At 39.5% G+C, this 13,055-nt stretch overlaps 1 protein-coding gene across 4 annotated transcripts; it reads right to left on the bottom strand.

Moving 5' to 3' along the window:
- On the bottom strand, positions 1-12,438 carry LOC140788760 (uncharacterized). Of its 4 annotated transcripts, none has more exons than XR_012109090.1 (11): positions 12,200-12,438; positions 11,748-12,119; positions 11,301-11,411; positions 4,561-4,651; positions 4,352-4,420; positions 3,875-3,952; positions 3,557-3,628; positions 3,083-3,133; positions 2,729-2,910; positions 2,493-2,630; positions 1-2,406 (listed from the first exon to the last, which is right to left on the bottom strand). XR_012109090.1 is itself a non-coding variant. In XM_073138195.1 (11 exons), exons 1-10 carry the CDS (start codon positions 12,274-12,276, stop codon positions 2,508-2,510), a joined length of 1,290 nt encoding a protein of 429 aa, XP_072994296.1. In that variant the 5' UTR covers positions 12,277-12,434; the 3' UTR covers positions 1-2,406; positions 2,493-2,507. The 4 variants fall into 4 exon arrangements, 3 of the variants coding, with proteins under 3 accessions (XP_072994296.1, XP_072994297.1, XP_072994295.1); XM_073138195.1 differs by having other exon boundaries at positions 2,729-2,974; positions 12,200-12,434; XM_073138196.1 differs by having other exon boundaries at positions 2,729-2,965; positions 12,200-12,432.
- Positions 12,439-13,055: the final 617 nt, after the last annotated feature.

Genomic DNA, 13,055 nt, shown 5'->3' with positions numbered 1-13,055 from the left:
TCAGTTAGACTTGATATGGTGCTTAATTAACATACTTGTATACATTGAGTGACCAAGTTCATATCAACTCTGATAAATTAGCATGGTACTGTTTCATTTCATGCTATGGTGCTTCAATGAATCAACTTCTGAAACAAATAAAAGAAGAACTCAATTATTTAGACACCACAGTGATCATCCGTCGTCTTCTCGGGGGATTTCTCTGTACAAGTTGAGCATGGGGAATGTTCTGTTCAAGCGTTTAATAGAATCCTCTGAGAGAACATCTCGGAAAGCAAGATCCTTAGCCAGCTCCATTGCCTCTGCTCTATGCCCAGCATAAGCAATGCCTTCAACTAGAAGAATATAAGTGGTTTCATTGGGATGACATCCTTTCTCCACCATGTCCGCAAATATATTTATCGCATTGTCCATCCTATGAGCCTTACAGAATCCAAGGAGAACCGTGTTATAGGTGATCACCGTCGGCTGGAATCCACTGCTCTCCATATCCCTCATCAACCCTAAAGCCTCATCAACCATTCCATCCCTGCACAAACATGATGTTAGCACGTTGTACGTCACCTCATCAGGGTCGATCCCCTTCTCCATCATCTGCAACACCATCTTCAGAGCCCTCGCTCGGTTCCCGCTGTTCCACAACCCTCCAATGACAGCATTGTATGTGCTCACATTCGGAGTGCACCCAGTCCCGCCAAGCTTGTCGAAAACTTCCAATGCATGGTCGGCATTACCACTCTTACATAGAGCTGATAGGATTGTATTATAATTCACTATATCCGGAAGACATCCACTTGAGATCATGTAGTCCATGAACTCTATAGCCAAATCCAACCTCCCAGACTTGCAGTAAGCAGAGATCAGTGGATCATAGCAATAAGTATCAGGCTTCAAACCTCTCTTCATCATATCCTTGATCAATTCTCTACCTCTGTCTACCATCCCTTCATGACAAAGTGAGCTGATCAGAACACTGTAAGTGACGCTGTTCGGCTTGAGCCCTCGCTGGATCATCTCGCCAACCAGCCTCTCTGCGTCCTCCCATAGCTTGCGGCCCAAGAACCCGCGAAGCAGGATGTTGTACGAGATCACGTCCGGCTCGCAGCCTCTAGAAGGCAAGCTGTTCAAGAACTCGTGGGCGGCCTCAGGCATCCCTTCTCTGCACATCCCTCTAATAATGGCATTGTAAGTGTAGTTATCAGGACGAAGGCCCTTCGCCGCCATCTCATCCAAGAGCTCCATAGCCTTGCTTATCCCTCCCTCCACTATTGTAGCCTCTATGAGAATAGTGTAGGTGACCACCGAAGGCTGGCAATCGTCGTCAAGCAGCCGGTCCAGCGTCTCCAAGGCCAAGTCCAATTTCCCCTTGCTGCAAAGACTACCGATGAGTATGTTGTAAGTCACGATATCCGGGCGGCAGCCGCGGTTCCTCATGCGGGCCAACACCTCCACCGCGGAGTCCATCTGGCCGAGCTTGCAGAAGCCGCCGACGAGGGCGTTGTACGCGAAGACATCGGGCTCGCCGTTTACCTCAAGGATGTCCATGACCCGGGCCGCCTTCTCGGGGTTTCTGGAGGAGAAGAACCCCTTGATGAGCTTGGTGCAGAGGATGACGTCCGGCTTGTAGCCTTTGCTGGCCATGTACTCCAAGAAGTAGAGGGACTCGCCGTAGTTCCCGGCCTTGCAGGAGCGGTTGAGGAGCTTCATGAAGTGGGCTTCCTTGAAGTCAAGGGACGGAGGTAGGACTGCTCCTCTGGCTACCGGAGAAGCTCGTAGAGCAAGGGGCTTCCGGGGAGAGCTTCTTGATGTTCTGGGAACTGGGTTTGGAGTTGGGCATCTGGGGATGGGGATGAAGTGGTGAGAGGTGGATGAGGAGAAGCACTGAGGGAAGAACTCGGAGAGAGAGATGGACATCTTCTTGTTACTTGGTGCCAGTGACCATTGGGCATGAGCATATGTCGAACTGGTTGGAGGAATTGAGAGGGCTTTGATAAAAAATGAGCGAGTGGACAGTAGCAAGATAAGGTAAAAGGATATGATGAGCACCTGTAGGTATTTTGACCAATAAGATGAGGCAGCATCAACCGACACACACGTGGAACGACAGACAATAGTTCCACCTCTATACATTTCCAACTAGTAGTATAAACCAAAAAGAAATTTACAACTGAAATATAATATTTCCTAGTTAAATAGAGAACAGAAGTTCTTTTCAGACTAAATAATCTTAAGAAATTAGAAGCCCCAAAGCTTAAAAATGCTTCAACAAACTCTCCTTGCAGTTTTAGCAGAGTATGTGATTGATAAAATCCTCATCATTCACTGCAAAAGAATCCATAATATTATAAGTCTATTGCGTGAACGATGCAGAAGTGATCCAACTGTACGACATCTCTTGCGACTTGCCTGTAGCAGGATCACCAAAAATTGAGTTAGAGATCTGGAAGAAAAGGAGGAAGTAAATAAATAAAGAAGAAGAAGAAGAAGCATACTGTTACAACTTGCAGTTAAGCTAACAGACTTTCCCAGAGTGAAAACTTCTCGGGGCATGTCTTTACCAACATGGTCTTCAAGTCTCCCATCTCACATATTCTTTCTTGGAGCTTCGACTTAACAAGCAAGGGAGATTGCTGCAAAAGAAACACCCGGAGAGATGAAAGGAACTTAGAAAATCGATTACAAAATGCATATTTGAAACTGTTGAGAAATTTATGTACAACTCATGCACCTTCCATATCCACAAAATATAAGAAGCTGCATGCTGAGACTGAATTCGAGTGTCCTCAAATTCGTCAGCCTTAAGGCTCAGGCAGGTGCGTAGGAGTTGCATCTCTTCGGCTAGAAAAGCATCCAGCACAGGACCATTGTGATGGCGATCCTCCAAATGAGGAGAAAGTTCTTGCTTGACAGCTGCAAAATGCTTTATCCAGAATTGAGAAAGGAATCGTCGATGAACCCACAAGGCCTTACACAAATGTTGAAGAATAACCATTTGCACAAGGTATGTAATATCAATATTTCATTCAAGATAAAAGGGAAAAATGCATATCAAATAAAGGGTTAAGGGCTGGAAAAGACAAACCTCTCTTCCCATATAACGTAGAATAAGAATCTCATTCCACTTGAACTCCTCCTGTTTAAAACAATATAGCCCATGGATTAATTTCAAAATTTGTGTACTAGCTAAAGTATGCCTTCAAAAATTTTAAATACAAAAATGATGGGTTTCATTTTGGTAAAAATAACTTAATGGGGATAGAAAGCCAATAACCCTATGAAGTACAATCTTCAGAGTAAAGATCAAGCTATGGAACTGGAAAAGTAACAGCTGTCGATCAGTAAAATACATTGATATCAGTAATCATAGATTCTATGACCTAGAAGACATCTAGAGATTACAATATGGAAGAAATTAGGAATTTTAGTTTTATTAGATCATAAAGAAGAATCAAAATATTACACAGGCATGAGATCAACAAATGCATCCCTTACACAGAGGAACTAATTTCAAATTAACCAACCAGACATGCTACAAAGGAATGCAAGATATTTATACCTTCCACAAGGAACAAATGTCAGAGTAGTTACTAAAGGAAGCATCTGTGTTTACCATTCTCAGCAGTAAACGCTGTCAACAGGAAGAATAAAGCAGTCATAAGGAAAGGTACTTATGTACCAATTAGCAATAAATGATTTAAAATATGGAATATTAACGTGATACTATAAGAGAGAGGATTTAAAAGTAAAAGGAAGATTTGCTAATAGCACCAAGTTCATTTTGGAATAACCTAGAGATTCACCAAAAAGGAATAGCAACCATAAAATTATAATCCTATTATTATTAGAGCAATTAGGTAAGATTGAAAAAACAGACCCTCCTGTAGTGGAAGCAGCAATTGTCAGCAACACTGGACTCGGCCCATTTTCTTGACTTGTCCAGTTCATCGAGCACCTACGAATATATCAGTAATACATTTTCAATAGGTGTACCACCACTGGTACTAACCTGACTTCGCGATTAGATAACAAGATAAACCAAAAGGCTACGAAACTTTATAATGATCAGCTAAGAATTTAAATAATTCTGCCCAATTAAATAGAGTGGAAATCAAAGATCTTGTGCTAGATGCTCAAAACACAGGCCACATGATTAACTGATTAGATGGTAAATCACTATTAAGGAATAATTAATAAACTGATAAAACATTAAGGATTTAATTTCTATCATATACTAGATTGTGCAGCAAAAATTTTCTAGCTTATTCAATTGCCCATATCACCAGCTTTCAGCTAACTGTCATTCGGAACACTTCAATGCCTATAAACATTTTATGTCAAATGTAAGCCAAACCTGTGTCCTAGTCATGTAGGGAATAAGCCACCAGCAATGGTTCCATGCTCGATAGTTCATTTTTGATTTCTGCAAAGAGATATAGGTTAGATCTTAGCGAAGAAAAAGAAAATAAAATGTTCACTCAATGAAATGTATAGCAAGTGTTAGTATGTGTAATAAGAATAATAGCCTGGTGATGTCAGTATATACACTGAATTGGTATAAACCTCTGCTATTTTCTTCACTAGTTCAGACTCTCCATTTACAATCTCATGCAATTCCTGAAACTTCTTTGCAACTATCTTGATAACCCACCTCCTGAAAATAATCAATAGTGTGTTAAATCTCTAACTCTATAACTTGCAATATATAAGTTCAAAGGAAATCAACCAAACAAGATTCTCGGTTTCCTAATTCTTAAACTTCTTTTTTTCTAGTAGTCATGGCTTCATTTTAATTCCAAACAATAGATATAAGGGATAAAAAACTGCTAGAAAGAGTGGCTCTTAGGTTCCAGCTATAAAGTGAAAAACAGACAGAAGAATATTCATATATTAAACTATGTTATCCTAGGATGATATATAATTATATATGCCACTTATACTTGACAACAACTATTAAAGATACTACCGAACATTGTGGAATTACTAAGTTAAAAAGTTCGTTGTACCCTCTAATTGGTCGATGACCAAATTGTGAGGAGAAATGAGCAATGCAACTTGAAAAGAAGCACAGGTTTTTTCATGTCAAGTCATCAGCCTGTTTCATTGAAACTTTAAAAACCCCACCATCAACCAATAGAGGTCTACAAGGAAAAGAAACTACAAGCATCAGATATCTCCGATTACAGCCCATAGACCTAATAAATACCATCCAAGGAGTCTAAGCCAACATCCACAAGTAAGTTCAAGAGAAAAACAAAGCCACCATATAAACCGCTGCACACCAGAGGAGCTACAGCAAAATACTAATAAATACAACTCCAGAATCATACAAAACACGTACAGCTCCAGAATGATAACAGATGCACCAATACCAAAATGAAACAAGATGTATCAACAAAATGTTTGTATAACCAGTTTCACCGAACTGCCAAGACCAGAGAACTAGTGATCTCCAAATTGACTGGATTCTCCTGCAAGGACCCTTGCAATAGCTTCCTAACCCTTTCTTCTGTCCTTTCTCCTTGAATCCATGTCTAACAAAGAAAGAGGGACGATATTCTGTAAAAAGGATCCTTCCGGGTCTTAGCTCTATTTTGAAAAATTCTCCTATTACCAAACACTCCACACCATAGTGGCAACCCAAATATTCCACCATTTCCTCACATCTTTGTTCTTAATACTACTCTGCTCCAGAAATTAGTCTTTCACCTTTTTTGGGTTGCCACACATAAAAATAATTTCTCAATCAGACCAACAATTTCTTCACATAAGAGCATTTGAGGAACAAATGAGCCATAATCTCCTCTCTATTGCAAAAAAACACAGTGAGAGCTACCAGCCTGACCTTTCCTCGACAAATTATCTCTTGTCAAAATACGATTATGGCATACAAACCACACGAAAGCTCTGTTTTTAATGGGAAATTTCAACTTCCCCAGATTAGGTAAGGACTTATAAATTATAATCACCCACGATTGTTTAGAAATCTATTAACCTGACAGTATAAATGTCATCAGCTGAAAATCTCTATTTTGCTATATCCTTTCGCCCACTAAACTGTCAGTCACTGCTTTTAGCAAAATTAATTAGATGTTCTTCCAGAATCAATGGTTCAAAAAGCATTCTTCCATATTGCAAATTCCAAACCTGTCCATCCCACGCATAAATAATCCCAACTTCTTCATCCCACACATATCAAACAGGTTTTGAAACATAGCAGCTAGACAACAATCACCCATCCAGATGTCTTTCTAGAATTTAATTCTCTTTCCATACTGTAAAGTCTACTTAATTCTGATTTAAAAACAATCCCTGACTGCATTACACTCCTCGAAAAAGGGAAAATTCTAGTAGAATCAACCAATAAAAGATTCCACCTTTATAGTAGTATTTTTGCATCACCACAAAAGCTCAAAGATGGTTCAACGAATTCAATAGCCACCACCACCACATTCCTAATAAAGCAGCGATCATATCCTGTAAGTCCATGATTCCCATACCACCATATTCTGTTTTTCTACAAACTTTTTACCAATTAACCAAAGTATAACTTTTTTTTACTCACTAGTTCCCCCTTCCACAAGAAATTTCTCCTAAGTTTATCTATTCATTTCCCCACCCAAATAGGAATATAGACAGATATATATAGGGGCTGAACTCAAAAAAGTTTATCAAAGTAATTCTTCCTCCTAGCAAGTCACTTCTCAATCTTTTCAATCGTAGGAATTCAAACATGTTTTCTAAGTTTATTGTCATGCAGTGGAAGGCCCAAATACTTAATTGATAATTGTGCAACTTTGCAATTCAATAAATCAGCCAGATCAGGACCTTCGTTAGGATTGTGATGTGGCTTAGGGATGGAGAAATATGCCAATATGGAACAAGATAAGGAGGTATATAAATCCACCTTCAAGGAGAAAAGATCGGGCCTCTATGAATCTTATATATCTGCCTCCATATACCATTTTTATATTAGCATTGCCAGATAAATAGAAAAGATAGAAGATAACTCACGAAATTGTGGAGGAAAGAAAATCAAACCAACATAGATTGTGAAAGACAAAAAAAGCATGGAATCCACCACAAAAGAGAGAAGAAGGTGAAGTTACTGGCCTGAATTCCTAACCATCTTGTAAATGCAATTCAATAAACTTATTGGCCTGAATTCCTCAATCTTGTCAGCTCCATTCCTTTTTGGAATTAGGCAAATCATGACATAATTTAACCTCTGCAAATTACATCTGCCATGGTAGAAATCACTGAACAGATCCCAAATGTCCTTCTTAATCAAACTCCAAAAATGGTGATAAATTTCATACTCAGACCATCTGGACCCCGGGATTTATTCTCAACCATCTCAAAAACAGCCTAGTAACTTCTTCAGTGAAAGGATACACTAACATAGTAGCTTCCCTAATGTTCATTATATAAGAATCCCAAACATCCTGTAGCATTTGCACTCTCCACTCACCAATTGAGCCAAGCAACTGTGTATAGTAATCAGTAATATAAGTTTTAATTCTTTGTTGATCTACCACTTGCTCGTCAGTAATCATAAGAGATAAAATAATATTTATTCTTTTCCTTCCATTTGCCATTTTATGAAAAGAGGCAAATTGAGATCTCCCTCAATTAAACAGGTTTGTTTTTAAACCTCTGCTACCACCTCATTTTCTCCTCTTTATACAGATTATGTAAATTAAAAATAACCTCTTCTCTACAAGCCAACTCTCAAGCAGATAGAACTCTATCTTCCTCAATCAAGTCCAAGTTGTTCAAATATTGGAGCCACTGTTCTTTCTGACTTATATACATCTTTTTCAGCTTTTTTCTGCATCCCCTAAGGCCTTTTCTCAATCTTCTAACCTTCTCAATCCAGATATCCATAGCAGTCTGTCCCTGAGTCTCTGTATTCCACTATCTTCCAACCAATTTACCATAATCTGGTTTACAAAACTAATAATGTTCCAATCTGAACGTTGGATTCTTTCTAACCATCTCGCTAGAATCCACAATCAACAACACATGGTCAGAATAGAATCTGGGTAAAGCTTTTACAAAAGCCAAAGGAACCCCACCCCACCAGACCCCTCCAGCCCCTCCCTCTCTGGTAGAGGCAAAAACCCTGTGCAAAGGAGCCAAAATTAGCTCCTCTCTCATATTTGACCAGGAGAAGTACCTCTCAGTCACTTAATCTTCACAGCATCCAAATCATCAATCACTTCATTAAAAAAATTTCTTTCTTTTCCACTACACATCCTCCATTTTCTATCAGCTGTAAACCTAGCAGAATTGAAATCACCAGCACCTAACCAGTACATATCTCACCACTATTTAATCTCCAGTCTCCACTAATTTTTACTACAAAACTTGTTTATCCTCCCAGGACTGAGGTCCATACACATTTGTTGGTACCCATTTACTGCTCACAAACTTGCTCTGAACAGTTAACACAAACAGAAATAGCATGTGTCCCCACATTACAGTCCACCAAGTCCAAGCAATCCTTGTTCACACCAATAAGCAAGTTATGTGACAAAACGAAATGAAGATAGAACATAACAATCGGTAATTTTCTACCCAAAATAAATCCTTCAACAGTATGTCACTCAAATTAGCCTGCTTAGTCTCCTGTAAACAAAATATAATCCAAACCTTCCTGCAAAATCAGTTCAGTAACCCTTCTTTTCACAGGCATACTCATGCCTCTAATATTCCAAAACATCCCTTTTATGATTCACAATTTGTCCCCTTTTTTACCTCTTTCTTTTTTAAAGAGGCAATATACTCCTCTGCTCTCTCCATCTCAAGAGCTTTTAAAATACCCATATTCTCCATCATTTCCTCTATAGAATCCCCCAATTTATCCACACAATTGCAGCAATAGAAAGTATTCTTCATCAAAAATTTTAGGGCAGCACAAGCATTGTACAAAAGGCTTTTTACCTGACTGTGTTAACATCTTTTCCTGTGACCTCTAAAGCCTTAGCTTTACCAGCCTCCTCCACCTTCTCTTGAATCTACTAACCCCTATAACTTTAAACTGGATAGGTTCCACATCCAAAATGCTACTCTCAGATTAAAAAGCCCACTGCTAATTTGGGTATCCTCCCTGAGACAGAATTCTCTTTAGTTTCACTGGGGTCCTCCTCATTCTATGTCATTCGGTCTCCAACTGTTCTCATTTTTCTCCTATGTATCCTTCTCAACCAGTATTTTCTTCTCTTTCTAGACCCTTTCCAGTATAACAACCTCTTCAACTATCTCTTCCCCTTCAGTAGTTCACAAGAAAAAGTATCTGGAGAATTCACAGGTGTATCTTCCACCAGTTTGCCTTTTCCTTTAATATCCCCAATCTGCTTAGTTTCCAACTCTAGATATCTCTCTTCTAGTTGCTCAACAAATCTGACTTCTACTCTTAGTTCTGTCACCTGCTGCTTATAAACACCTTTTGGAGGTTCTTTTACTTGAGGTATTTTCCCAGCATAGTACTTCATTGTGTTCATCTTTGTTGGCAACTCCTCCCAGCAACCCCACTCCTTGTTACTATCTGTGCCAACCCTGTCGTGTTTCCAGTTTGAACCCACGCAAAGCCCTTTATAGTCTTTGGTTTACTGAGTCCCTTCAATCTCACAAGTCACTTCAAATACCATACCTTCCATTGATAAAGAAATTTTTACAGGATTGTCAACAATATCCTTCACCATACTCCTCAGTCTAGCTGATTGTAGATTAGCCTTGTAATTTTGTCATCCACCCATATCAAAGTACCAAAAGGCTCATCAATCTTTAAAAATTGCATGTAATTCCAGCATTGAAGAGGAATACCTAAAAATCGCACCCAAATTCGTTCTCTCCGGCACACCAAACCAAAATCTTTCCTCCATAGTGAGAATAGCAACCCCCATATCAACCTCTTCACCCTTTCTCACCTCCTCCATCTTCTGAACAGAAGGGAAATCCACTGGAAAATCTCTATTAGAATTATCTTTCTCTCTATCCCTGTCCCCAAGACGACAAGCTACTCATAGCTAATGCAAGTTTTCTCCGTTGAAATCCATCCTTAATTAATAAAAGCAATCATACATTGCTTCAATTTTGTCTCATCTCCTCTGATGACCAGAGCATAACCCAAGTAGATCTAGCAAGACAAGGACTTTGTTCCTCCATACCGTCGGTTTCCTACTCTGTAACTAGCAGCACAATGCTTGATCTTCTTGCCCTGATAACAGATTACACTGTTTCGGCATTTTGTCGCCTAAAGTCTCCCATTCACCACAGAAAAAACACCCCACAGATCTCAACTTCACACTTGAGGAAGGAGCAAATCTAGGGTTAGCAGTGAAAGTCAAAGGGGTTTGGGAAAACCAGGATCAGATACCACTGAGCAAAACCTCCTTGAAAAGAGGTTTACAGGCTTCCTCCCCTTCTTTTCCAACTCTACTCTCTTTCACCAAACACCTACTATCTCAACACAATTCTTTCTCGGAGGCATCACTGGGGCAACAATACCCGGCACCACTCCCAAAGCAACTCCACTACCACCCACTCTGAATGGATTCAGACCTTGCAATCAAAATCCAATTTGCTTCGTACTTTTCACTTGCTGCTGAGATCCAAATCCAAAGCTAGACACCCTGATATGGGCCGCCGAAAGCCAAATTCAGACACACAAGAAGACCCAGATCTATGAATCTGGCCAAAATCCTAGACCAGCACATGGGCCCCCAGCCACTCCACCCAATCGGGAAAAATTCTTACGAGGTGGTGGTTATTTGCAGATTACTTGTCAACTATTTACCATACATGTGGACACACCTTTAATCTTTAGAGAAAGAAGGTAATACATTTTCTCAGCAAAACTGTCTTTGACTTTCACACTATTTACCATATATTCTTAATTACAAGATTCTGTCATATCATCAATTGTCAATTAACTACCAGAGGGATAGGTCTTAGATTAAAACAGAAGGTGCAAGTCTTTTGACTTTCTTCAAATGATGTTTCTACTTGCTCCATTTGAAATGTACTAGATTTTTCCTTCTCGTCTCTGTTGAGACAGAAAGGAATGTTCGGCACATAGTTCTCTAGGTTCAATTTGTGGATGTCATAAATTTTGTTCCATGATATATTCTATTATTATGAATTATGCTGGAAAGAACGAGTTGTCCGGAGTAAGAAAATCAAAAGGGAAAAGTTGAATGAATAGGAACTGGAAATATGCATGTCATATCTCAGATTATTGTATGACTCTAGCTTATTGAGGATAGAAATGTTTTAACTTTAGAGAGACAGAAAATTACCTGTGACTCCAGGCACATTCACTTTTTGGTGAATATGAAAGAATCAGTGCAGATAACTGGAGTTCATCCATGAAGGCCGACAATTCATGCTTCCTTGAAAGTATTTGCTTCCTGTATCACAGTAGAAGCAAAGAACTTACAAATACAATCAAATTTTGCTCCAAACAAGATAACTCAATCTACTTCCTAGTGAAACATCATCACAATGAGCAATCACATTCCATAGAACTTCTACAAATTATAATAAAAAGCAATTGTTCGCTCCTTTCTTTTCTTGTAGGAACATAAACCAACAGAAAAGAAATGGTATGTCCTTTCAGTTATTGACTTACTCATCCTTCCATTGGTTTTATCTGCATTAGTAGCTCTAATTGTATTTATCGATCAGATAAAGATGAAGACTAAACGAAGGGTAATATAGTGCCAGCAATCGGGAGAGAAAGCTACCTGGTATTCCAAGCACTGAGAAAGTCGTAATTTTGTATCAAAAGGGCCTTGCTGTGCCTCAACAACTCCTTCTCGATGCACTCAATTGCATCGTCAACAGCATCTACACTCCCAGATGAGTTCATACACTCCTTATACCTTCTTCTCGCATCCAAATAAGCACGCAGAGCAGCTCTGTACAGTTGGGCTAACACTTGTATCGAGATGGCCAACTTATGGTTACTATACCAGAAAGCTCCCCTGTCATAATCCAATACATCGGAACCCGAAATGCTTCTTGTGGACATTTCATCAGATGGCTTCTGCGCATCTAAAACGACCTCGTCATCGAGTGCAGCGAACTGGGACGGATGTACGAACCCTAATTCGTCGCTGTACATAGAAGAAATGGGAAAACTAATACAATTTTGCAATTGGGTAAGGGAAGGAAAGATGAGCAAGAGGGGGCTCACATGAGATTGTCGTGATCCAGTATACGCTCAAGCTGCTGCAATAGATCCACGCCGCGATGGAGATCATCATCTCCCATTTCCAGAACTCTTCTTCCTTATTAGCAAAGATAGAGAGACGAACTAATCCAAGATCAGAGTGGAGACGGCGCCAACCTCGAATCCTCTCTCGCCAAGAGAATAGAAGGCCGGTCCAAAATTTTTTTTTTATATCGTTTATGAGTCCGAATATGAGCCCGAAGGCTAAATATGGGCTAGACAAAGGGCCAACCCTTCCTAGATATAGAGACACTTTAGGTCCCACCGAGCTTTTAGCTGTTTAGTTTATGCTTTAAACTATATGTGTCGCCGAACAATTGCTTCAAATCAAATGCCATCGAGACTTGCTCCAAGCCGCTGCGTTGACAAACTGTTATTCTAAACAAACCGCACTGCCGAGCCATCAATCGAATTAAGCTAAGCCACCAAACCACCAACCACTAAATAATTTCTCTACAATATTATTTGAGGTCGGAGTTAAACTTATGGCTTCCTTAGTCATGAGCAAGATACCTACCAACTCTACTAAAAATGGTTGGTGGTCGATCCAATTATTTAGCCTGGGAGATAAATTTTGTAGTCTTAGGCCCTGTTTGGATACAATATAAATTGTTTCCATGAAATTTTAGAAACATTAATAAGATGGTGCATATCTCATTGCTAAGCTCTGGCATTGAAATAAATGAGTTGTGGCCAAGGAGTTTGGGGTTTCTTGAGCTCTTGAAATAGTTCATGCCAGTCTTTTTGTGTTATAACTTCAGCAGACTACAAGATATCACCAAAGTCAGAAATGAATATTGTCTGTTCCACAAATTGTCCC

The sequence above is a fragment of the Typha latifolia genome, chromosome 5 (genome assembly GCF_019914945.1).
Source record: "Typha latifolia isolate L0001 chromosome 5, TyphaL0001v2, whole genome shotgun sequence".
Classification (NCBI taxonomy): domain Eukaryota; kingdom Viridiplantae; phylum Streptophyta; class Magnoliopsida; order Poales; family Typhaceae; genus Typha; species Typha latifolia.
Note: the sequence above shows the minus strand (reverse complement) of the source record. Positions and strands in the feature narration are given on the sequence as shown.